Source organism: Xiphophorus hellerii, chromosome 9 (assembly GCF_003331165.1).
Source record: "Xiphophorus hellerii strain 12219 chromosome 9, Xiphophorus_hellerii-4.1, whole genome shotgun sequence".
Lineage (NCBI taxonomy): Eukaryota > Metazoa > Chordata > Actinopteri > Cyprinodontiformes > Poeciliidae > Xiphophorus > Xiphophorus hellerii.
In genome coordinates this window covers 22752277-22776601 of record NC_045680.1, presented here as the reverse complement: position 1 = coordinate 22776601, position 24325 = coordinate 22752277, and the positions used below count along the sequence as shown (strand labels likewise).

The following is a 24325-nucleotide window of genomic DNA, read 5'->3' as shown; positions in this document are numbered from 1 at the left end:
CTGCCAGACAGTACAGGCTGAATAACCTAAAATTAATCAAGCAAAAACAACAACAAACAAACAGGGGTCATTATTATTCATCTGGGTTTCTTCTACAACAACAAAATAAAGTGTGTTTACATGATTAGTTAGCCTGGTGCTGTTCTGGGATGGACCTGTCCAAGGTGTACCGCGCCGCTCACCCATCAGGGGGCGCCATCAAGTTTTCAGAAGAGTTGTTATGGTGGCAGACCAAAACCCAAAGCCATGACAGAACTGCAAGTTGTATTATGCTGTAAATGAGAGATATTTAAAATTGACACATTAATAACTTTGTGTTATTAAGGAGTGACCATTGATCTCAAAATCATGGAAGAGCCATAAACCAAAGACTACACAGTCATAACAAAATCCAATTAAATGAATTAAATGAAAGTAAAGAAAAAAAGAATATTTATGTTGGAATTGTATTATTCCCTAAACGTGCCCATGCATCAAATCAATAGAATGGAATAAAATAACATGTTTATAGTAAGCAATTAAATTATGATGCACTATTAAATGCGTCACACATAGTTATTATTTTACTGTTTAGGTGGATGCAATGGATCAGCGCATTCAATTTATTGGAGTTTTTTTTTTGTTGCTATTAGTTAGCTTTTTCCTGCATGCTACTGCAGTTTGTTTACCTCGCTGTCATAACGCTCCAGAGGTTATTGCCGCAGAAACAAATTAGGTTTAAGTGTAGCCTAACTTAATTCAGCTCGGTGTGCCGTACCGTGGGGCGTTGTAATCGGATTGGATCGAGTTCGGCCACATAGATATACACCAAGCAGAACCTTCTACACCCGTGTTTTATGTTCCCCCCCCCCCCCCCCCCCCCCCCCCCCCCCTCCCCGGTTCTGCTCTTCAGCCGTTTGGTTTCGCTTGACAGTATGACATCACAGGGACGCAGAACCCGTAGAGGACCGACACCGAGGCCGCGTCGTCCGGCAGGAGTTTTTACATAGCAGGTCTGTGTGGGTTCATCTGTTCTCCTTCCTGTCTTCTAGCCTGGTTGCCAGAGGCGCTGCGAGGCATCCGTGTATGTGTGTGTGTGTGGGGGTGTGTGTGTGTGTGGGCGTGTGTGTGTGTGTGTCACAGGAGGAGAAAGCTGTAGGAGTTTTTATATTTTTTTTACTACAGCTGATCAAGCCTCCCGCTGCTGCTGCTGCTGCTGCCCTCCGCCTCCTTCTTCAAATCGTCAGACCTCCGCGGATTAGTCAGTTGATTTAGCGGGACATGGCGGAGGTTTTAAGGAGACTGACCAATGCGTCTTCGTTCAGCGTCTTACAGGACAAGCTTGAGAACTGGCACAGAGACTACCACGTAAGTTCATCAATAAGTCACGATCGACCTAAATCTGACCACAACACTTCTGGTGCTCTTTACCTGGCCCGGATATTCATTTCTACCCAACGTTATCCCACAGTACAATACTATGTTGTTTTTGTTGTTGTTGTTTTTTTGCATATGATTTAATCGAAAATGACTGGAAAATACCGTCATCTCCTAATGAAACATGTCGAAAATTCATTATTTATTTATTAAGTATGCTTACAGTTTGTACTTTAATTTAGGTAGGTGAAAGTCCTTAAAATGAAAGACTTTTTTACAATTCAGAGTAAAGGAATGACTTCTTTTTTTTTTACTTTGATTTCTCCGTAGAGTTTGGTTGTCATGGACGCTGATCGCCGTGGCAACCGTCGGGCTGTTCCAAAGATGTTTTCGCTGTTAAGATAGTTCCTCCTCTATTTATTTCTTGTACAGAAATTACAACCTGTAGCTTAAATGTAAATATTTAGGACACGAGGTTTAAGGTGTTGGAAATCCGTAGTGGAAGTGACAAACTGGGCAAAAATAATATATATATATATTTTCAGTTATTCATTTCCATGTACTTAAATCCACACAGTTTATCTTCAGGTTTTAATCAGGAATGTTTCCTGAATACTGACAAGTTTCAGCTGGTTTCTTGACTTTTATGCGTTTTTGAACATGTCTTACTTCATGTATTCACTACATGTACCAATTCATACAGAAACGTACCTAAATATATAGATAGATTTCTTTGTATGTGTGGATTACTGGGGCATGGTGTTTTTGGAAATATATTTACTGAAGAAAAAAAACAAAAAAACAAACAAAACATGTTTAACACTTTTTTGCCCCAATGTAACTGACCTACCCCACCCTCTGAACAGAACCAGTAAGGACTGCATTAATTATTTGCCCAAATTTTTTTTTTAAAGTAAATTAATCAATCATAAGCTGCAGTCCATAACTTTTGAGGAAAAAAAGAGACGGGATTATAAGATATTTCGACTGGAATTTTTGTTCAACCAGCTGGGAACACACCAGAGTTAATGAGGACATTCCATTTCTTTGCATGTTGTTGTTTGGTAAGATGTGTGCACAACCAGAACTTGATGTAAAGAGTCCATTTCCTACATTATTTAAATGTCTGGTTTGAAATAGACCAATAACTGATGGGACTTCTTTTCTAGCTTCCTGTAGCGGCTGTTGCGCTACAAGGACAATGGTAGATAGGTCACAAACAGGGAAATTAAATGGCGCTTTAGTTTCAACTGGTATTTCTTTTTGTTTCAGTCACCGTCTACAACAGTTTTAATAACATCTTTGTTTGCATATCCACTTAAAAAGCATTGATTTGAACTCAATTCCATTCAATGGCTAAAGACATAACCATTGTCATGTCAAGGCACTTTACAAGACAAACGAATCCAATTTATACACAGAAATGAACAATCAAATCAAGGCTACTGACTAATGGTATGTTTTTAGGAAATGAATGTGATTCCAGTCTTAAAAAAAGGTAACAAGTTGAAACTTTTATTCTTTTTTTTACTTACTTAGTTCATGTTCAGAGAGATGAACTAGCAGCGAATATTGCTGCTGAACTTTTGTCTACAAATTTCTTCACATACAGGCTCCATCTTGAAACACAGCAGCCACTGATTTAGTTAAGTTATAAATTAAAACGTTGTTTGTTTGTTTTTTTCTCACCCAGGTGTTTTCCTGTGATCAGAATGTGAACAGATGTTGTGAGCTGATTGAGCTCACTGCCAAAATTCAAGGCCAGCTGTTTAACATCCTAAACCTCACCGCAGCTGAGGGTAAGCTTTGCATTGTGACTGCTTGGGATGCATATTTCTTTGAAAAATCGAACTTGATCTTTGAAAGATGACTCCGATACCTTTCGTCACAAATCAGGCGGTCGCTGTGGTGGAGTGGACACTCTTAAAACGCGTTTTCTGCCTTGGCTTGGAAGCTGCTTCTCCATTTCAAGGCCGTCCATCGCAGACGGCACCAGCCTGCACCTCATCCAGGTTTGACCTTTGGTCTTTCCTCCAGTTTAACAATGGCATTTTAAAACTCAACCGCGTGATCAAGCGTTGTGATCGCATTGTGGCTCTGCGGTTGCGTTGACGACGAGCCATTCTGTCGCCATCAGGGTGCAGCAGAGAAGGACAGAAAGACGAAGGAGCTTTCTTTGTCCCAGGAGAGTGAGATAAGAAAGCTGGAAGTTCAATTGAACTCTACTAGCCTCCAGCTGGAGTCGGTCACTGCAGAGTGAGTCATATTATCATGGTTTTTATATTTGACAGTGTTGTATAAAGTACTGAAATCTCAGAGTCAAGTAAAAGTACAAGTACCTCTCCAAAATATGACTTTGGTAAAAGTCCAAGTCACTGACTGAAATGTTACTTGAGTTAAAGTCTTAAAGTATCTGAAACTTCTTGTACTTAAGTATGGAAATTACTGTAAAAATGGATGTACTCAAGTAATGTAATGAAAAGTACAAGTAAAAAGTAAAATAAAGCAAATGCAGTTTGAATGACATTTTTTATATTTTGGTAAACTTGTCAAATACACTTAAAATAATGTACACAACCAAGTGCAGGCAAAATTAAACCTGCTAATAGATATACCTGCAGGCATCATTTAGTTAAGAAAATTAGGTGCTTTACCTATAGCACAAGGTTAACTTAACCTGCTTTACAACTGAACCAGCTTCTTAGTATACCCTCCAGGACAGAAAATACAAAGTTTTTGTAAGCCTCAAGTTTTCCCTTCAAGTAAGGTCAGTGCTGAAAATGAGAAAAATAAATAGTACAGAAAATGCGGCCAACATGAAGAAAAAGAGCTGTTACGATTACTCTACTTCACAAATCAGTGAATCAGTCAATCCTACAATCAGTAGGTGGTGCACACAACTGGTCATTATGCAAAAGAAAAAAAGAATTGGGAGGGAAATGCAGCTTATTGGCATCTGTAAACCTGGTTTTGAACTTGCATGCCTTTCCTATATTCGTTAAATTTAGTCTAAATTGCTATCGCTATGGCTTCTGTCCCCCTTGAACAGAGGAGTCTAGGTAGCCTGCTACAGTCAACATTAGGCCTAAGCTAAATACACCACGTGTGGAACTGAAACAATGCCAAACAAAGTTCATTTATGGTCAAGATTTCACAATACAGTAGTGCCTAGTGACCAAGCTATAGTTACTGAAACAGGAGGATTATAACCATTTCATAAGACGCTACCTCTACTTTTCAGACCTAAAAATCGTCCGGGATTTTGGTCAACTGCCTCAAAACACATTACATAGCTTACAGTGCATTGTGATTACATTGCCACTCCGTTCCACTACTCCATTCCAGGTTCCTTTATATGGCAAATTAATCACGCCCTTCTCCCCAAATCCAATCACGTTGCATTATGTGTGCGAGTGTGTGTAGGAAAAGTAAAGATAACACCCCCCCCCCCCCCCCCCGCCCCCCCCCCCTCTCATCAAAGCCTAAATTGAGGTATTCAGCTGGATAATGTTCAGGTTGGCACCTTAACACTTGCTTGTCAACCTCTCTGGATGTCCACTCAAGGCGTCACAACACCAAATTATTATTTTCTTTGCAGTTGTGAAACGTTTAAAACGTCCCATATTATTTCATTCCTCATAAATCATTTGCTTACTTAAACAAGCCACTCTAAAGAGAAAACTGTTCTCTGAATTTAGAAAACTAAAACTACATCAAAATCTTGCCTTATGCGATGATAATGACTTCTCTACTGTCAGACAGACCACAAAACAATCCTCACTCCCTCCTTGCATGAACTTCCTCTCACCTACTTTTCTTTCCAGCTTTTAGATAATTCATTATTTTTCATTTTGTTTACTAAATCATTTATTTATTTATCTATACTCTATATCTTCAAAATCTTCTTTTTATTTTCTTTCTGTATTTGGTTGCTTAAGAGGAAAGGAGATCGGGCTTTTTCTGTTGTTGCTCCTCTTCTATGGAACAATCTACTTTTCCAAATTAGATCTGCCCACAGCCTGGATCATTTTAAATCGCTTCTTAAAACTCATTTTTATTCCTTGGCATTTAATTGAACTAGTGTTTTGATACTCTGTTTTTATTCATTTGTGTTATTGTCATTCTTGTGCAGCACTTTGGTGCAGTTTTATGCCTGTTTTTAAAGTGCTATATAAATAAATTTGACATTGCTTTTTTCTTATAACTCCTACCTGAGCTCCTCCCTGCTCTGCTGCCTGATCTGCTTCACTCTTCTTGCTCTCCTGTTTTATCCTAACTTTTCTGATTGCCTTCTTCTCTCTTTTTAGCTCCTCCATCCACATTTCTAACTCACCCATTCCTTCACTACTCATATTTTTTTTGATTTGATTTTTGTTTTCTGTCAAACTTCATCCTATAACTCAGTCAGTTTTTTTGAGTGTTTAATTGGCCCTGAAAGTTATATTTTTCTATCAATTTATTTAAATTCTTTACTGAGTTAGGGTTTTGTCTTTCCATAAACTTCCAGTCCTTACACTGGAGTTTATCTTTCGGTGTTAATTTGCTATTCCCTTTTCCCATTTTGAGCAATTTAGTCAATTTCGCTCCAGTCTTAAAAACACATAGGGTGGACTCTAAAAGACTGGATAAATTCTTAGCAGGACGGTGATCAATCCCCTGTTGTGGTAATTCTCTCTTCAACCTTTTCAGGTGGGAAATTCTTGCCTACATGCATCCACCAGAGGTTCACCGTTTGCACTCCTGCCGTTTGGTATGAGGACAAATACCTAGTGGTATTTAAATTCCTCCAAGTATTCTCACAATCACACACACACTTGGTATTACGGGTTTTTCAGTTTACGCGGACTCCGCCGTCCTTCTGTTACGGATTTTTCAGTCCTTCTGTTACCAATCAGTGCCTAGGATTCATGGGGTTTTACACCCCAAAGACCCTCAATCGTTCGCTCACTTTTTAATTTAAACGCTACTCACTTGTCCCCCCTTCACGGACGTCCCGTCAGCCGTTGGTTTCCAGCAGGCGGGTCGGAGACACAGTCCTGGAAAAGATGTGAGACTCCTAGGGGCCTGCCGTGGCCACGGTCTTCTGATGTCCGTCTCTCCCGCTGGAAACCGCAGGCGTATCGGACTCCAGCTTCGAAGGAGCAATTTATCCATCCATCCATCCATCCATCCATCCATCCATCCATCCATCCATCCATCCATCCATCCATCCATCCATCCATCCATCCATCCATCCATCCATCCATCCATCCATCCATCCATCCATCCATCCATCCATCCATCCATCCATCCATCCATCCATCCATCCATCCATCCATCCATCCATCCATCCATCCATCCATCCATCCATCCATCCATCCATCCATCCATCCATCCATCCATCCATCCATCCATCTATCTATCTATCTATCTATCTATCTATCTTCCGCTTATCCAGGGTCGGGTCGCGGGGGTAGCAGCTTCAGAAGGGAGGCCCAGACTTCCCTCTCCCCGGCCAGTTCTTCCAGCTCTTCCGGGGGAATCCCGAGGCGTTCCCAGGCCAGCTGAGAGACATAGTCCCTCCAGCGTGTCCTGGGTCTTCCCCGGGGCCTCCTCCCGGTGGGACGTCCCGGAGCACCTCACCAGGGAGGCATCCAGGAGGCATCCTGACCAGATGCCCGAGCCACCTCAACTGGCTCCTCTCGATGTGAAGGAGCAGCGGCTCTACTCTGAGTCCCTCCCGGATGACTGAGCTTCTCTCGCTAAGGGAGAGCCCAGCCACCCTATGGAGAAAACCCATTTCTGCCGCTTATATCCGCGATCTCGTTCTTTCGGTCATGACCCAAAGCTCATGACCATAGATGAGGGTGGGAACGTAGATCGACCGGTAAATCGAGAGCTTCGCTTTTTGGCTCAGCTCTCTCTTCACCACGACGGACCGGTACAGCGCCCGCTTGACGGCAGACGCTGCGCCAATCCGCCTGTCGACCTCCCGCTCCCTTCTTCCCCCATTCGTGAACAAGATCCCGAGATACTTGAACTCCTCCACTTGGGGCAGGACAAACCCCCTGACCCGGAGAAGGCACTCTACCCTTTTCCGGCTCAAAAAAATGGCCTCGGATTTGGAGGCACTGATCCCCATCCCGGCCGCTTCACACTCGGCTGCGAACCGCTCCAGCGAGAGCTGCAGATCACGATCTGATGAAGTCAAAAGGACCACATCGTCTGCAAAAAGCAGAGATGAGATCCTAAGGCCACCAAATCGAATCCCCTCAACACCTTGGCTGTGCCTAGAAATTCTGTCCATGAAAGTGATGAACAGAATCGGTGACAAAGGGCAGCCCTGGCGGAGTCCAACTCTCACCGGAAACGAGCCCGACTTACTGCCGGCAATGCGGACCAGACTCTGACACCGGTCATACAAGGACCTGACAGCCCGTATCAAAGGGCCCGGTACCCCATACTCCCGGAGAACCCCCCACAGGGTTCCCCGAGGGACACGGTCGAACGCTTTCTCCAAGTCCACAAAACACATGTAGACGAGTTGGGCGAACTCCCAGAACCCTCCAGGGCCCTGCAGGGTGTAGAGCTGGTCCAGTGTTCCACGACCAGGACGAAAACCACACTGCTCTTCCTGAATCCGAGGTTCGACTATCCGACGGATAGTTTCCAGCAGGCGGGTCGGAGACACAGTCCTGGAAAGGATCTGTGAGACTCCTAGGAGCCTGCGGTGGTCACGGTCTTCTGATGTCCGTTCCTCCCTCTGGAAGCCGCAGATTTCTGCCTCTGCTCTCAAGCTACATCTGAGTCTAGCCCTGCTTTTGTGGTCGCTATTTAATCTTATTTCGAAATTAAAATATCCAGGGTGGCACCCAATACCTCAAAGTCCCTGATTGGTACATTTTGATGAACGTTCTCCCAATTGTCTGAAATATATTTGATTTCTCTTCTTTAGTTTCTTCTTCCGGGGTCTGATTCTCTGTTTTGTCCATCTTTTCATTGTCTTGTGGCTCAGCCTTTGAATTTTCTTCCCTGGCTTTAAGTCTGTCCATTTTTAATTTTAGTCCAGCAATTTCTTGAGTGAGCTCGTTGTTCACCTTGCCAAGCCAGTACAACTGTTGTGATTTCTCTTTCATTGAATTGTTAAAAAATTTCTTATCTACCATTGTTCCCCATTTTACCTTCCTATTATGGCTTGACAAGGCTTTGCTTTCTGATTGTAATTGTTCAATTGTCCCTTTAGCCTCGTCCAATTCACTATTCAAAGTCCTGAATTGTTGCTTCAAATAATCATTTTTGTTGACCAGCCTTTCATTCTCTACCTGCCAGGTATCTTGTTTCCTGGCATTCAGTCGCTCAATCTTCAGCCTCAGCTCTTCGACAGTTTTCTGAAGCTTCTTGTTGTCTTTTGTAAGCTTCCGGCAGCTCTTCTCCAAACTTTCCACGTTCTCCATCAATACATTTCGTCCCGCCATCGTTGAGTTTTGTTTGAGATTGAAGACTGCAAATGAATTTCTCTGTGGAATCTGGGAATACAAAGACAGGCGGCTGTGATGTCACAGACAGGATGAGTGACATCACAGCTTCACGTCAAAGCCACAAGAAGTCTGTTGGGTGAGGGGGAGGGAGAGGGGGGCGGATGTTGTTTTTTTTTTAACTTTATTCGCAGACACACTGTATAACGACAGAGTTATGCCTCATTTGTTCTGCCTCAAGAAAAAACAAATACAGATAAACATATTCAAGATAAAGAAAAAGCTAAGGGTTCATTTAAAGCAATACAGATTCCAATTGTTTTATTTTCTGTAGCTCTTTTTCTGTCATCTTCATGTCGAATCTTCACATTCAAAGACAAACTCCCAGGATTTTCTGGTTTTTATTCATTTTTATTTTCCACAGATTGTGAGAACATCCCACCTTTAAATGGCTTGTTTTCCGGTAGAGAAGAGACATTTAAAAAAAAATTAAAGATAGGCAACAAGATTCTATGAAACAGTGTCATTGTTTTTATTGTTTTATACTTGTGCATATGTATTAATTGTTTTTATCTTGTAACCAGGTTGCTATGTATTGCAATTTTTTTGCTCAGGTCCCTCTTGAAAATGAGATCTAGATCTCAACGGGGTTTACCTGATTAAATAAAGGAATATGAATTACACCCATTGAGTAAATATGAATGCAGCAGCGCCCTCTGCTGTTTGACAAAGGTTAAAAAACCCCCCAAAAACTACTTGCCGCATGTTTACGTTTATTAAGTGTTATGTCACCGAATATCTTACAAAACTCAAACTCTTATGCATCACTCAATCAGTAGGTGGGGTCAAAACACTTGCGTTTCTCTCTCTCGCTTTTTTGTAACGAGTAACTAAACCACACATTGAAAATGTATCGGAGTAAAAGTACGCAATTAAGTTCGGAAATATAGTGAAGTAAAAGTGAAAGTCATCAAAACTTTTCATACTCGAGGAAAGTATGAAGTACTCCAAAATATACTTAAGTAAAGTAGTGAAGTATTTTTACTTCGTTACTATACAACACTGATATTTGAGAGAGTTGTTTGGGGAAATGAAACATTTTACCATTTGAACGCAAATGCTTCCCTGTGTATCAGACTCGTGGAGGCTCAGAAGAAGCTGGACCACACAAAGTGCAAGTCGGCGACCACCCTGCTCGCCACCGAGGATGAGATCTTGCAGCTCAAAGCGGAGTGGGTGATGTAGTTCAGAAGCATTACGGCATTGCACACGCGTCACGGTTATGTTGTGAGAGATTCATTTTTTCCCCATACATATTGACTTTGTGTTTTAGTTTGCTTTCTACAAACGAACAGTTGGAGTTGTATAAGAGGAAGCAGGACGCCGTTCACGACTACGAGCGGCAAATTCGCCTGTTGAAGGATGAGTTAGCTTATCTGAACTCAGAGAAGGTCATGCTGCAAGAGAGGTAACATCTTACGGATGTGCAAACATTGAATCGTCGACATGCACTGGTGTTCTACATACGCTGCCTTGTGGAAATATTCACACCCATTGAGCTTTTTCCACAACTTTTCCCAAAACAATCAGAAGATTCGTCATATTTTATTGGGACTTTAGGAGCAACACAAGTAGTATATAAGTGGAACAACAACTATACGTGCTTTACAATTTGTTTTTACGCAATTTAAAATCTGAAAAATGTAGCGTGCATTTATATTCAACTCTCCAGAATCAGTACTTTGTGGGACCACATATTGCTGCAACTAAGTTTGATATCACAACTGACAGTCCAGTAGATGAATTGCAACATTTGTTCCATTTTTAGCTGCTGCGGTTAACTTCTATACTGCACTGTGTCAAACAATCCAAATCCTTTGAAAAACCTATTTTTTTCCTTGCCTGAGGTGGCGCTGCACCGAGAACCACTGAAGGAAACTACATGAAAATAAACCTCTGAAGAAGACATTCCTTCTGCACAAAATGTAAACAAAAAGGCAATGGCATGGGAGTTTAGCAGTTGTAGGATCTCTCTTTTATCTTTGGTAAAAGACCACAAGCCATTTCCCTAGTCTTGCACATTTATTTTGATTGTACTTACCCAGAATTCTCTGCACTGTAGTCACTGTAGCTTCTTTTGGAGCGGTCTCCAGTCCTCTTGGTGTTCACATAGGCATTCAAACCGCTCCAGAGTTCACCACCGAGGTTTTTAGCTGGACCAGACTTTGCTTTTCTTGGCCCAGATCAGAGTTTGATTGCGCATTCACATCTCCCCAAACAAATCGGACTTTCTAGGCAAACGAGCTAGAATTCAATTAAAGTGGACTAAGCAGGGCTGGTGTGAACGCACCCTTATTCTGCAAGTTTTTTGGAGTACGTCTGCCACCGTTGCACAATGGTCGGCTAAAATTTAAATCCGTCCTCCTCAGAAAATCTTAAGTTCAATCAGATTAGATGGAGAGAGTCTGCAAAATTTTTTTTTCCAGTTTTATCATGGATTTTCAGTTGAAATTAGATGTGGACTTTTGGTCACTGAACCATCCTAACTAATGATTATGTTTGGATATGAACTTTGTAGCTCTGGTTGTGAGTGTAGGGTTTTAAGGTGATCCTTGAATCCATCTTTAAGTCATCTGCAGTCTTTGTGTCTATTACATTAAATCCCAATGCCATAAACTTAAATTCATGGTTATATGAGAAATTAATAAAAAAAAATGTTCAAGAGTTGTGAATGTTTTCGCAAGGCGCTGTAGCTGTAGTTGCCGTGTTGGTTTCCACCTCTCAGGTTGGTTAGAAGTCGCTCTCCGAGCCCTTTGCCCCTGTTGAGCCGCTCATCCAGCCCACTGAGGAGCACGTCCCCCACCAGAGCCCAGCTGACCAACTCCTCACGCCACGCACGCCTCGTCTCGCGTTTCAGCGATCTGTACACCATGGAGCGTCTGGACGCACAGACCCTCCTACGGCGCTACATCCCAGACATAGAGATGGTCCAGAGAATCATCTTCATCGCTGTGATGGTACAATGCGGGCAGTGAATATAAGCAGAACATTACAATGCAACGCACAGCCTCAGTATCAACATACAAAATTATGTTTTCCACTCTTGCTACTTTGTATAGCGTTGCTGTGTTTTGCGCCACAGGAATGCCGTATGTTTTCCCTGTTTTAGGAGTCCTTCCAAAAAGCAAAACTGGCCTATCGTAAGTTCAAGCAGCAGGTGAGAAAGACGTTGTCCACGTCCCACTTTGGTCCGGAGAGTCTCGAGGACGCGGCTGTGGATTACATTGTTAGGAACCTGGACCTCTATGATGTCCTGTGCAGTGTCAATGTAAGAGAAAATGATTTTGATTGTCTTAAAAAGTATGAAATTCATGTATCTAAAATAAAGTGAGTTCGTCTTAAATATGTTAGCGACAGGTCTCAAATTTTGTCATGGCACGACTATTTAATCTCATACGTATAGTGTTTTTTTCTATAAGGCAAAAGTTTGAGTCGACATCTTCACGGCACTCTGTGACTAGATGCAGTTGAAGCAACTGTTAATTAGCTGCTAATTTACTCTAGCCGACTAGCTAGCTAGGTAGATTTTTTTCATCATGGGTAAGTGCAAATTTGTCGCCAGTTGGCTGGACGACGTTTGACTTTATCACTTGTAATACAGCAGAACCCCTGAAACATTATCTATATTTATAGATTTTCTCCCTTTAGTTTCATTCAAGCTAAGGTGGCATTAAAAAGCTCTTAAAAAGTTTCCAATTTAATTTGCTGAAACCTGCGGATACTCAGAGTAGAGCTTAAGCTCAGTCAGTTTGGAAGGAGGGCATCTCTGAAGAGTGATTTTCAAGTCTTGACACAAACCCTCAGTTGTGTTTAGGTCTGGACTTGTTTTGTTTTTTCTAGAAAAGTTTGTTTCCAGCCAGTCACAACGTTTTGCATGTATGTACTCCCTCCCTACCTCTCAGCATTAATAAAAAAAAACCTATAGGGTAACATCTGAAGGCTATAATATTTCTCTGCATGTTATCCATTGCTATCAGAGTACGGAGTGCTAGATTCAAATACACATCACACTAACCAATGTTTTGAATACCATTGGTTAGTGGTTGGGAAACTGTGCATCTTATTGTGTTTTCCTCTTAGGATGTAATCCTTGCTATGAACAAGAACCCCCAGATCTCCTTCCCTCCAGAAGTGGACTTCAGACTCATCAGTCCCTTGATCAGAGAGACCTGCAGGGTGGCTTTTGCCATGCAGACTCTGGACCCACCTCTTGACTTGGCCTACGGAAGCAACGGTGAACTATTCAACAACGCCAAGTTAGTACAATGTCGATTTCTGGGGAACGTGTGTAGCTAAGCAGAGGGCCGACTGCAGTCGGCCACATCTTCCTGCAGCCCACCGCTGTTGTACATTGCTCCGACCAGCAGGGGTCACTCTAACATTATCTATAATGGAGACTCGCATCTTCCTTTCTGTGTTCCAGGTATCGTCGCAGCTTTGACTCTGATTTCAGTGCTCCGCTGGTGGTCTACTACGTGTGGCCGGCTCTGGTGGAAGGATGCACGGTGCTTGTTAAAGGCGAAGCCGTGACCAAAAGAGGCGTACTGGTAAATATTTTACAGTAGCTAAAAAAGATGATGTTGAAAACGATGAAAACAAAAGTGGTTCTTGTAGAGTTGAACAGTACAGTTTTGTGTGAATGTTTCTGGGGTTTTTTTCTGCAGTGGAGTAGAAGCAGGAGCAGAAGTGCCAGCCCTGCACGCTCCCGATCTCTTAGCCCGGCCCGCAGCGTAGTAAGTCTTTATAACATTTGAGAGTTCCAACCGAGCAACGAGATTACGGTCAAACTTTGCAAATTTGCTGACAAATTAATCTCTAACACGCATGCTCACACGTGGCTCTAAGGGTATGTTTTCTAAGACAAAAGTCCGAGTTTAATTCAGATGTGTGAATGAACCCTTCATAGGAAATACAGACTTTAACCCTCGCATTTTATTTTTGTTTAATCTTTTAGAGATTTAGCGACAAAAGAAGCCTGTCACCTGGACGCCTCACTACCAGACACCTGTAAGCACTCGCCTCATTGGTCAAGAGTAAAGTGAAGTCCACCTGTGCTTCCTGTATATGAAATAAACTTTAACGGATTTGTTTACTTGATTTCTGTGTTGCTTGGGTTTGCTTCAACCAAATAAGGAGATATAATCTTACACTATATTACCGACCAGAGGTGCAAAACCAGCCAGGCAGCTACTGTGACTATATTTACTGTGGCAGAGAGTTTGTTTGTTTTTTAAAAATAAATTGTATTCTGGACTCATCAACAAAAGTCATATTGATATTGTCGACTTCCTGTTCGTCTCCAAAGCCTGCGTCTAAAGCTGTAGTCTTTATATGAAGGGCAGTGAAGGATGTTACTGTATGGTGCTAAAGGTACCAGTTCTGACCTCACTTCCTGCACTGTTCGAGCATCTGATATTGCTCAATATGTCTATTGACACGGGTTAATTTAGGGTTTAGTTTTATGTTTTTGTTTGAATTTTATTGCGTGCTGTATTCATTTGTTAAACGTGGATCAAAGAAATGCCTTATTACGGAGCAACGTTTAGAGGCCTCAGAAGGAGACATTATTACAGTTCAGAATATTTTCTTTTTCAATGAACATGATGATAATTAATATTTTAGATAGTGGCTTGAATAATAATTTCTTTTTAAATTGTACTATGAGTTTAATTTTGCAGTGGGAAGAACATGTTCTTGATGACTAATTTTAATAAATTGACTGTTTTCTCTTGAGCTTTGTTGTGTTTCTGACTACACAAAATGGCTGTGTGTGTTAACTGCAGCTATGAAAATGTAACATGGGTTACATTTGGTTTGTTGACATGTGTTTAAGTGCACATGTTTAGTTCTAACTGAAGTGACCGTGTTGCTTCTCTGCTACTACACAACTTATTTATTTCCCTCGCAGAATTGTCGGTACAATTAAATCATTTTTATGGAACACTTCCAGGCTTTGTTCGCAGTGGGAATTTCCCGATCAGGTTATTTATTTATTTTTAAGGGTTTTGTTGGCTCTAGTGATCTTTATTTGAAAGCAATAAGTGTTTACTCAGGTGTGCCGCGGTCAAGGCGCAAGCCGCGCCATGTGGACCGATGGCGATGAAGGGGGAGGACGGAGCTCCGCCTGTCATGCAGACAACCATAGAGGAAACCTCATGTCTGCTGTCACTGAAAACAGAAGCAACAGTGCATGGCTGTGGTGGCAGTAAAGTTTTACCAGATTGAGACAGAATTAAAGCTTCCAGTTTGGTGGCTCAGAGCTGCTGGAGCGTGCCATGTTTCCTGTGGTTGTTCTCAGTGAGTCCTTTGCTGGATGAGTTGAGTTTCCGTGGCTGCAGCCCAGAGTCGGATAGTATCTACCTACATTTACTCAGTTACATCTACTCGTGTGACGTTTTGGGCGATGGAGACAAAAATGTACTTTTAAGGGTCTTTTTTACTAAATTTGACTTTTTACTCTTACTTGATTACATTTATTATGAAGTGTTACTCTTACTTGAGTAAAGTTTCTAGAAACTCATCTACAGTTTTGTTGGTTTCATAAGATTTTTGTTGAAAGAAACTGATTTGAAAAAATTATTTTCCCTGATTTTGTCATAATGTAATTATTACTAACGAATTATTTTTATTTTGATCTTTAACATTTCCACATATCTTTGTATTTTAGTCCATCTGATTATGTAATTTTTAGATGTTAAATAATTTTTTGACCAGTTCCTCAGTACTTGAGTCTGTTTTTATTTTTTACACCCAATACTTTTGAGTCATTTCTTGCTACCTTTTACTTTTACTTGAGTAAAAATACACTGAAGTAGTGCTACTCTTACTTGAGTACAACTTTTGGGTACTCTTAAGACATTTTGCTGCGACAGAGTCCCCTTTTCACAGAGCGGGATGAGAAGCTCTCTGTCTGTGACCCACATAGGCTGTTGTCCACATCTGGAGTAAAACAGGATGAGGTTTTTCTTTTTGCAGAGGAGGACGCCACAATTTATGGCAGGAGAGACAAAGTCGTGGAGAACCGCCAGTTCACCACATGCATGACCAAACTCCACCCTGCTTGTTCTCATTTCCAGACTCTCTGTGCCTCCCTAGGGCGTTCAACCCCCCTGCCCCCACCAGCCCCACAGCCCCACCCCGGGGCGCTGACTGGTGGTGTGTGAGGCTGCGGGCATCAGCCCGATGGACGCGAAGGAGTAAACAGGCGTTACTGCTGACCCTCCTCTCTCTCTCTCGCGATGCCAAAGGCACCTAGAGACGAGTTCATGCTTCCTTCCTCTCCCTGTAACGACCTACAAATCAAATGAAGAAAAACGACTTTGGATTTGGACCGTGTGTTTTTCCCCAGAGCGGACATTTGTCCGCGCTCCATCCCGCTCTGTCATCCTTTGCACATCTGCGCAAAGTGTAGCGTGCAAAATATGTTCACAACTCTTGGACTTTCCCACATTTTGTCAGATGACGAACTCGCAAAGTATTACATTTTGTATTTATTATCCCCCCCCTTTTTTTCCCCCTGGCAGCCTAAATAAAGTGCAGCCAACACTGATACCAGAAGAGACCCGGTAGAGTCCACTGGTGTGTAAGTTTAATACAGCTGATGTTTGTTGGAAATCATTAGTGAACAAACAGTATGTTAGAAAAAATTGTGGAGGCAGCATATGGAGGGTAGTGTTGTCTTCAGCAGGGGCAGGAAAGCTGGTCACAGTTCATTTCAATGAATGAATCAATGAATGAATCAATCCATCCATAAATCAAACCAACCAACCAACCAACCAACCAACTAACTTCAGTTGTGTAGCACATTTCAGCAACAAGGATTCAAAGTGCTTTACATCATAAAAACACAAAAAAAAGTCATAAAAACATCTTTTACAGTCACCAGTTTGAGAAACCAGTGATAAACATGACATTTTGTCCAGCGCCATCATGAATACGTTGACGGAACATTGATCAATATACTGATCAATGTTCCATCTGCTATGGTTCAAAAGCAACTCTAAACAGGCTTTTAATCTGAAATGCAGAAATTCATATACACTTTATTGATCACAATGGGAAGTTATATGTTGTTAGCACTCCAATTGTTCAAGATTCTTCAAAGAGTAGATGTGGGCAGGAAGGATCTCCTGTAGCGGTCTGTATTACAGTGAACTTGAAGTGGCCTCTGACTGAAGACGCTGTATTTCTATGATAAATGAAGAGGATGCTCGGGGTTGTATTCAGTTTTCTTTATTTTACGTCAGAGGTGACGTTGGAGGAAGCTAAAAACCTGGATGTAAATCAGTTGGAGGGTGTAGTGAACTGGAAGCCCGGGTGGAGGTTCGCCTCCCAGCAACCATAAATATACAGCTACAGCTACAATTAACCGGTTTAGATATCAGCATATTAATGTGCTAAAATGGCCTAGACAAAGTCCAAATGTTAGTCCAGTTGAGGTTCGCGAAAAAACGTAAAAAATGTACGTTCTTTAATGGTCTTCATTCAATCTGAGTGAGTTGGAGCCATTTTGCTGTTTTCGCAAAGCTTGGACTCAAGCAGATAACACAACGACTCGCCACCTTTTTTTCTGATTTTTCTTTGCAAATTTTTGTTTAATTTTTTTTTTTTTTTTTTACAAAATCACGTTCCCATCATCTTAATTTCTAGGTCACAATTATGGATCACTTTGTTGGTCTGTTATGTGAAATTCCAGTGACATAAAGGCTGAGGCAAGTTGCAGAAAACGTCCAGGTCTGACTTCTGGGTTGATGGGTTTCTAATTCCCTCCCAGCCCCAGCGAGCAGCGCTGGGATGGAGACAGCTGAGGTTTTATGTCTTTGCTCAAGCTTCTCATGAAATCATTCAGACTGCTTTCAACAAGAACCGCCTTTCAACAACAACAACAACAAAAATCGGGGTTGAGCGAAGAGGTCTGCTTCATGATTTTTCCACTTCTGGCTGCTGCGACCTTTTTCTCTCACCAGAGGATGAAGAAGATCAACTGGAGGTTGAGAGATCTGGAAAAAAAAACAAAAAAAAGAAAGACCCCTCCCATCTGCAGGGTAAAGATGTCGATGCCATCATCTGCTCCGAATAGAGGATCTGTTTCTTGTCCTCTCCTGGATGCTGCGTAATAAAAGACACATCTGGGTGAAGAGATGAATGTGAAGTGAACCCCGGCCGCCTGTTTCCATCCCGGGCTGCAGGTGTGACTTTGGAAAAGGTCACTGCTCCTCTGGGGCTTTTTAACTCTTTGGATTTTTGTTCTTTTTTTTTTTTTTTTTTTGCAGAAACATGTGATCGATCCCACCGCCAAATCCGAGGCTGGTTTTAACGTTAGTCATGCTGAAGCTGAACAGAAGATGGAGGGGAAAAAAACAAACAAACAAACAAACCAACAAAAAAACAAAAACGGGTGAAAAGGTTTATTGAATGTGGCTGGTGCATATGGAAGCACTCTAGTGCCCGGTACGGCCATCTGGACTGGTTAAGGCTAAATGTAGCAGGGTGTCCTTAAATGTGCCCGACTCTGTTAAAATTCTCTCGTGCACAGATTAAATGAAAGTGTGGCTCTGCAGATTAGATTACAGAGGGCTTTAAAACATGAGAGACTTTTTTTTTTTTAAATGGAAAACAAGAGTTTATAGTCTGCAACCAGGGCAGCTTGGCCATTTCATTATTTCAGTTTTGATTGAAACTAATAAATGTAGCATACTTCTCCATTTATTATTTATGTTTTATTTCTTTGTTCAGTGTTTTGGTCCCACATTATGTTATCAGTTCATCAATAGACACTTTATAAATCATGTATAACAGTTTATTATGTCTTAATTAAGGATGATAAGGAGTTTACAGATGCTTATTGTGCTTACCACGCAGTCTGACATGTTTAATATAACACTAAACAGATCTGGATCACTATTTGGCAAGAAACTGGTAGATTTTGTCAGCTCCTCAGCCTTAATTAATGCATAACAATAAGTGTTTAGAGGTGAATTAGTAACACATCTATAAACTATTTATTATCCATCTCTAAGCGAAGCCTTGTTGTAAAGTGGCCCCCATATTTTTTTTATTTTAGTGCGAGTTTTTAATGTCCGCCGCCAGATGGCAGTTTGACTCCACTCAACACTAAAACATGAACACTGATGCGGGGAAAATGCAGAAACAATCTTACGTGGGGAGCTTTGAGTGTCAAACCGCGATGCGCTCGGCAGCAAAAAGTCACGGACCAACAAAACGTGCGACTGCTTGTCCTGCATATGGCAAACCCAAAATCACAACTGTCATTATGAACAATTAAACGGGTTTAAACTCATACTGATCACCAATACGTAAATAACGTGTTCTGTTTGGAACGAGTTTCTAACTTTACCTCCACACACACTTGACCTGCACCAGATTCGCCGTAAGTTGAATTCATCTTACAATTTGCTGCGGCATTTCTGGTTTTGTGCAGGTCGTCAGAGATCAAATTTCAGGTTTCCTCGCTGACCAGGTGCTGCTTGGTTTTCAATTCTTCACTTTTTTTTTTTTTTTTATTATTTTTTTGGAGCTCTGCATAAAGGGAAGACATTTAAATCCACGGCACTTTGTGCAGCATTTACGTCACCGTCTGCTTTTCCTTTCACAGAGCGAAAGAGACGAGTCAGTCTGTTGTTCATGGCACACTTACGGCCGCCGAGGCGTTGGCACAGCAGAGACGAGTGTTTGACGGTGAAGGTGACTTAAGTCTGTGTGGTGGATGAGGAGAGCAGCTGCTCCTCCGTTCACACTTGCATAAATGTCCCAGTTTGGACCACGTAAAGTAAGATTGTTCTGTATAACAGACTTCACATATGTCACACATTTCTTCGTGAATGCAGACGGTTTCTGATCATCCTTTTAGTTTGACTGGCAGTAACGCTGTTAGTCTTGTCTAGCATTAAAAAAAAAACTATCCAGTGTTGTGCTTTTTTAAAATTTAAAATCAACAGATCATAAATTATGAAGCATGAATTTTACACCGCAGGATTTCAGGGAAAAAAGGCTGTTTTTAAGAGGTGAATGGAAGAAAAAAAAAAAAAAAAATCTCCTAACTGGTTTGTGTGCATTTGTGATAATCAGCCGGCATTAGTAAACATTATAGCTGATAAACACGTTTTAAAGAGGCGGGTTATGTATTTTAAAGCACAATCGAGTAACTGTGCTAACTTCAGTTGTAAAAATGCAGCAATGATAAAAGATATTTGATTTCACAACTTTGAAACGGGACTGTGTCTCTTTAAGAAGCATCCACTCTTTCCAACACTGCCTTTTAGCACATTGCTTGTCCATTGTGGAGCATTGGACTGAGAAGTGGTTCGTCTGATGAGCTCAGCAGCTCCACCAGGTGTTTGCTAATTGCTGCTGCTAGTCTGAAGGACCTGAGGGGTCCCCACGTCTTTAGCTCGACAAAATTGGAGGAGTTTTGTGGAAGTAGGCGGAGCTTTGTGAGATTAAACGCTTAGCCGCCTTGAATGGTTGCCATGGGAGATTCAAAGATTTCACAAATCTAAGCAACACCACAGGAACGTTTGTGATGATGGAATAACATCGTAACATGACATAATGCTAAATGCTAAAGAAAGAGTAGATTTTACATAATACTCCCCCTTTGAAAGATCTCAATATAGATGCGTGCTGCGTTTGGTTCTTTCTATGAGTCTGAGTCGGAATTTTACTCAGAAAATCCTCAGGATTTCTATGGAGAGCAAAACTGAAGCAAAGAGCAATGGTGGCAATGATCATCTGTGGCTCAAGTGGAGGACTTTGAGTAGCGTGTTGTCTTAGATTGATGAAGTGATATAAAGCCCTTTCCTGGTGTCTCCAGGATTTATGGAGATAAGCGTGTTTGTGTGCCCGGCGATAGTTTTCAAGAAAGAGCACCGACACTTAAAAAGGTCATTTTAACTAAACCCCCTGTACCAGACCATGTGGTTCTTTGTTTGCTGTTGATTAAAACTGATCATGACTTGTTGTACATGTGGAAAAACTATATCTAAGTTCAGTTGGATTGATTATAAAGAAGAGTCCTACTAATAGAGTTCATCTGTTTTGCCAGGCTTTATAGAGCAAAAGGCCCAATAAAAGCAGCTCAAATTGGTCTCAGCTGCGACGTTCTCTAAACAAACGCCGACTTGGCAGGTGAAGCTCGACGAGGACTTGCTGGAAGTTTCCCTCTGAAGAAACGTATTTTTAGGACATTTTCCCCATAAGTGCTGGTCTATATAAAGCTCAGAGTAATGACTAAATTACGCTTCATGGAAATATTTGGACAATAAAAAAAAAAAGAAAACACAAACTCATAGATGTGTTCTTTAGTTATTTAAAGCCTGAACGGGAAGAGAGGAATAAGTTAGTAAGACTCGTGATGTCCCCTAAACAATTACACAATACGCTTGAGGCAAAAAGACATTGCAGAAATAATATTTATGTTTCCTGAGACATTTCCTTCTTCCAGCTTACCCTAATTGTGAGTACAATACCAACCAACTAACGTGTTACTATTGACTGTTTGCAAAACTACTCCAATACAAGGAAAACCGCAAAAACATTAAATCTTACCAAGTATTTTTGGTCTAGTTTCTAGTGCTAATATCTTAGTACATTTGAAATAAGACAAAAGTAACTTACAAATAGCTTTTCAGCAAGGCAGAGGAGCTTGTTTTAATTCAATAATTCCTTAATATTGTTGAAAAAGTTCTAGCTATATTGAAATAACCTTACAAATGAAACAATTTCTCCCCCCTCCTCCATATTACAGGTCTTGTTCCTCTGATTATTACTATTACTTTTTTCATCGGTGTTAAGAAAATATTGACTTAAGACAAGTTTCTATTTCTTGCTGAAAAGTTAAGTCTTATTTCAAGTCAATTGAGATATGTGCACTAGAAACTAGACCAAAAATACTTGGTAAGGTTTTGTCTTTTTGCAGTTCTGAAGGTTTCCTGAATCTACAGAAAAATGTTGACAAAAATAACTAAAGTGAAAGATGGAGGGTCATCAGTGACCTTTGATTTTTAAAAAATTAAAATCTGGGTAAAACAAAGATGTGTAACTTCTGAATAAATGCATATTTTTGTACATGAAGTTTGTGTTAACACCAACATCCACTTCTTCTGGTCTCTGTTTCGTCAGCCATTAAATGTCTTGTGGACGGAGTGGAAATGAGTTCCCATCCTCCAGTATTTGTGTCTTTGGTTTCTGGGGAAATGCAGAAGGTCTAGCAGAATGTTCTGATGAGAAGCATATTGTTTTTTTCTTTTTTTCTATGACGTCTCTCTCTCTCTCTCTCTCTCTGTTCGTCGTTGCTTCTCCCTGCAGGAGCTGAAGTGTTTCTAAGAAGTCTCTGGGATGTTTCCATGGAAGCTGAGTGAGAGATCAGCGAACCGCTCTGGACCTCCCGCGGGCCGTTCACTGTAGCTCCATTTTGAACTCTTGAAGCAAATTACAGGAAAAGACAAACAAACTATACTCACTCTTCCTGATTGCACCTCACAATTCTGATTGGCTAAACCCCAGAAAGGGGGAAAGACACAAGCTGTGTTCAGTTCTGACATTTTGGTCGCCGCTGATTATTCAGAGGAGCGTTTTTTTTTTTTTAGGGTGTTTTTTGCGTGTAATTCCCGGGTTACATCAGTGTGTTATAAAAGAGGATTTTGAACCACTTAGAAACGATCCAGGCCTTTTTCTTCTTAGAACAGCTAGGAAGCTTCAGGAGTCAAGACAGGAAGTTTAATATTTGTAACTCAGTTCTTGGACACGTCTGGTTCTTGAATCTCTCCTAAGCTTTTAAATCATAATCGCCCCATTGCTTGAGCACCTTTTTCCTTCCACTCGACATTCCTTTAATGTGTTTAAGTACCGCCTCCTGTTGAAAACTTTTTGCATGTTTTGTAATATTTCTGCAGATCAATAAACAGCAGATGTCCTATAAATGAATTTGGTCTCAAAACGGTCAAACATCATAAAAACCCCTCTTTAATAAAATCAATTTAATGTGCCTAAATGATCAATATGCATTATAGCTAAACTGTGTTTGTGTTGACATGCAAACACACTTAAAAACATTTTTTTTTTCTTCTGTGCACTACTTTGTGTTGGTTTGCCACATAAAATAACATAAGAAGAATGGATGCTGTATTTTGACACAATGTGAAAGTGCTGGAGGGATATTAATTATTTTTAGAATTTTTTTTTTTTTTGAGACGCTCCCCATGTTAACTCTTGGAAATTTTAAATGGAAAAGGGTTTTCCTGGTTAATTAAATAAGAAAAAAAAAGAGAGATTCTTTCTAATCCGTCAATCAGAACTTCCTGTAATCCGTGCGTTAATGCAGCACACAAAAGGCTTTTCCAGAACTTACCCGCCTGGCAGTAATGAGCAGGGAGTGTGCAGTTAATGAGGCGACTTAATGATGCAGACGATTGCAGTGATTAAGTCAAATTAAAATCCTTTGTGTGATTCACCGGTGTCCTTTGAATGCCGACTGAGTGGAGGCCGTGACGCACGCGCAACAATAAAAGAACAACGGTAAAGGTTCCCCAAAACATCTAGATGTATTCTCCCGATGGGGTTCGGATGTTTTACCGGTCTGGATTTTTACAAATAGTTTCAGGCAAATGTTTGACTTTTGGAAACAATTTGTTAATGAAAATTTACATGTTGTTTTAAGGGAGGATGACAAACTCCTGACATACTGTGTTGCCATGAATTATTTAATTATGGATTGTAACGTGTACTGACAATCTGGCCACCGCGCCTCAGAAGAACATCGACACCCTTTGAGCCCCTTCACATTGTATTTTAACATATTAGGGGTTAGGGTTTGTATTCAGCATTAATGACTTTGAATATGTGTGGAAAAAATAAAGCATATTATGCCAAAGCCTCTGTTCTCCTAGTGAAATGCAGCTGTGGGAATAACTGGTCAAGGTTGCTGATGGAAAGATGGATTTAGTTAAATAAAAATGCAATCAAAACTATTAGGTTTCCAGCAGAACTCCAATCCATTTGAATTGTATTCCATTGGCTGCAAGTAATCGGGTTAAGTTCATATCCAAGGTAATTTATTAAACGGAAATATAAAGTAAGTTTGACAAACTTCTTTCGATTACCTTTGACCACTTGACACAATGTCTTTAAGTTGCCTGACCTGTTCAATTTTTCTTCAGTGTTGGAGGAAAATGTTTGCATTCTCTTTTTAATGAAATATTTTTTCCCCCCTTTTTTCAAAAGCCTCAAAATGGAAATAATATGTTTGTTCTCTATCTTTCAGTGTTTAGGATTCTGAAATGTGCGAAACGTTACGTAGAAGAGTCCAACAAATTGACACGAAAAATGTAAATGTAAAAAATATTATTGGCACTTTTCACGGTAGGCGCGCCCGCCATGTTTAGATCAATGTGTCCGTGCAGAACGCATTGATTCAATCCAACGGAGAATCTGTGGCA

The 24325-nt window shown here is 40.9% G+C and overlaps 1 protein-coding gene across 2 annotated transcripts; it reads left to right on the top strand.

The window, feature by feature from the left end:
- Nucleotides 1-879: 879 nt before the first annotated feature.
- On the top strand, nt 880-23340 carry spata18 (spermatogenesis associated 18). 2 transcript variants are annotated; one of them, XM_032572635.1, is made up of 14 exons: nt 880-992; nt 1165-1347; nt 3050-3155; nt 3253-3368; nt 3494-3612; nt 9947-10042; nt 10144-10278; nt 11596-11827; nt 11980-12138; nt 12951-13126; nt 13294-13417; nt 13535-13603; nt 13825-13877; nt 22197-23340. In XM_032572635.1, exons 2-14 carry the CDS (start codon nt 1261-1263, stop codon nt 22201-22203), a joined length of 1479 nt encoding a protein of 492 aa, XP_032428526.1. In that variant the 5' UTR covers nt 880-992; nt 1165-1260; the 3' UTR covers nt 22204-23340. The 2 variants fall into 2 exon arrangements, with proteins under 2 accessions (XP_032428526.1, XP_032428525.1); XM_032572634.1 differs by having other exon boundaries at nt 880-1347.
- The last annotated feature ends 985 nt before the right edge of the window (nt 23341-24325 follow it).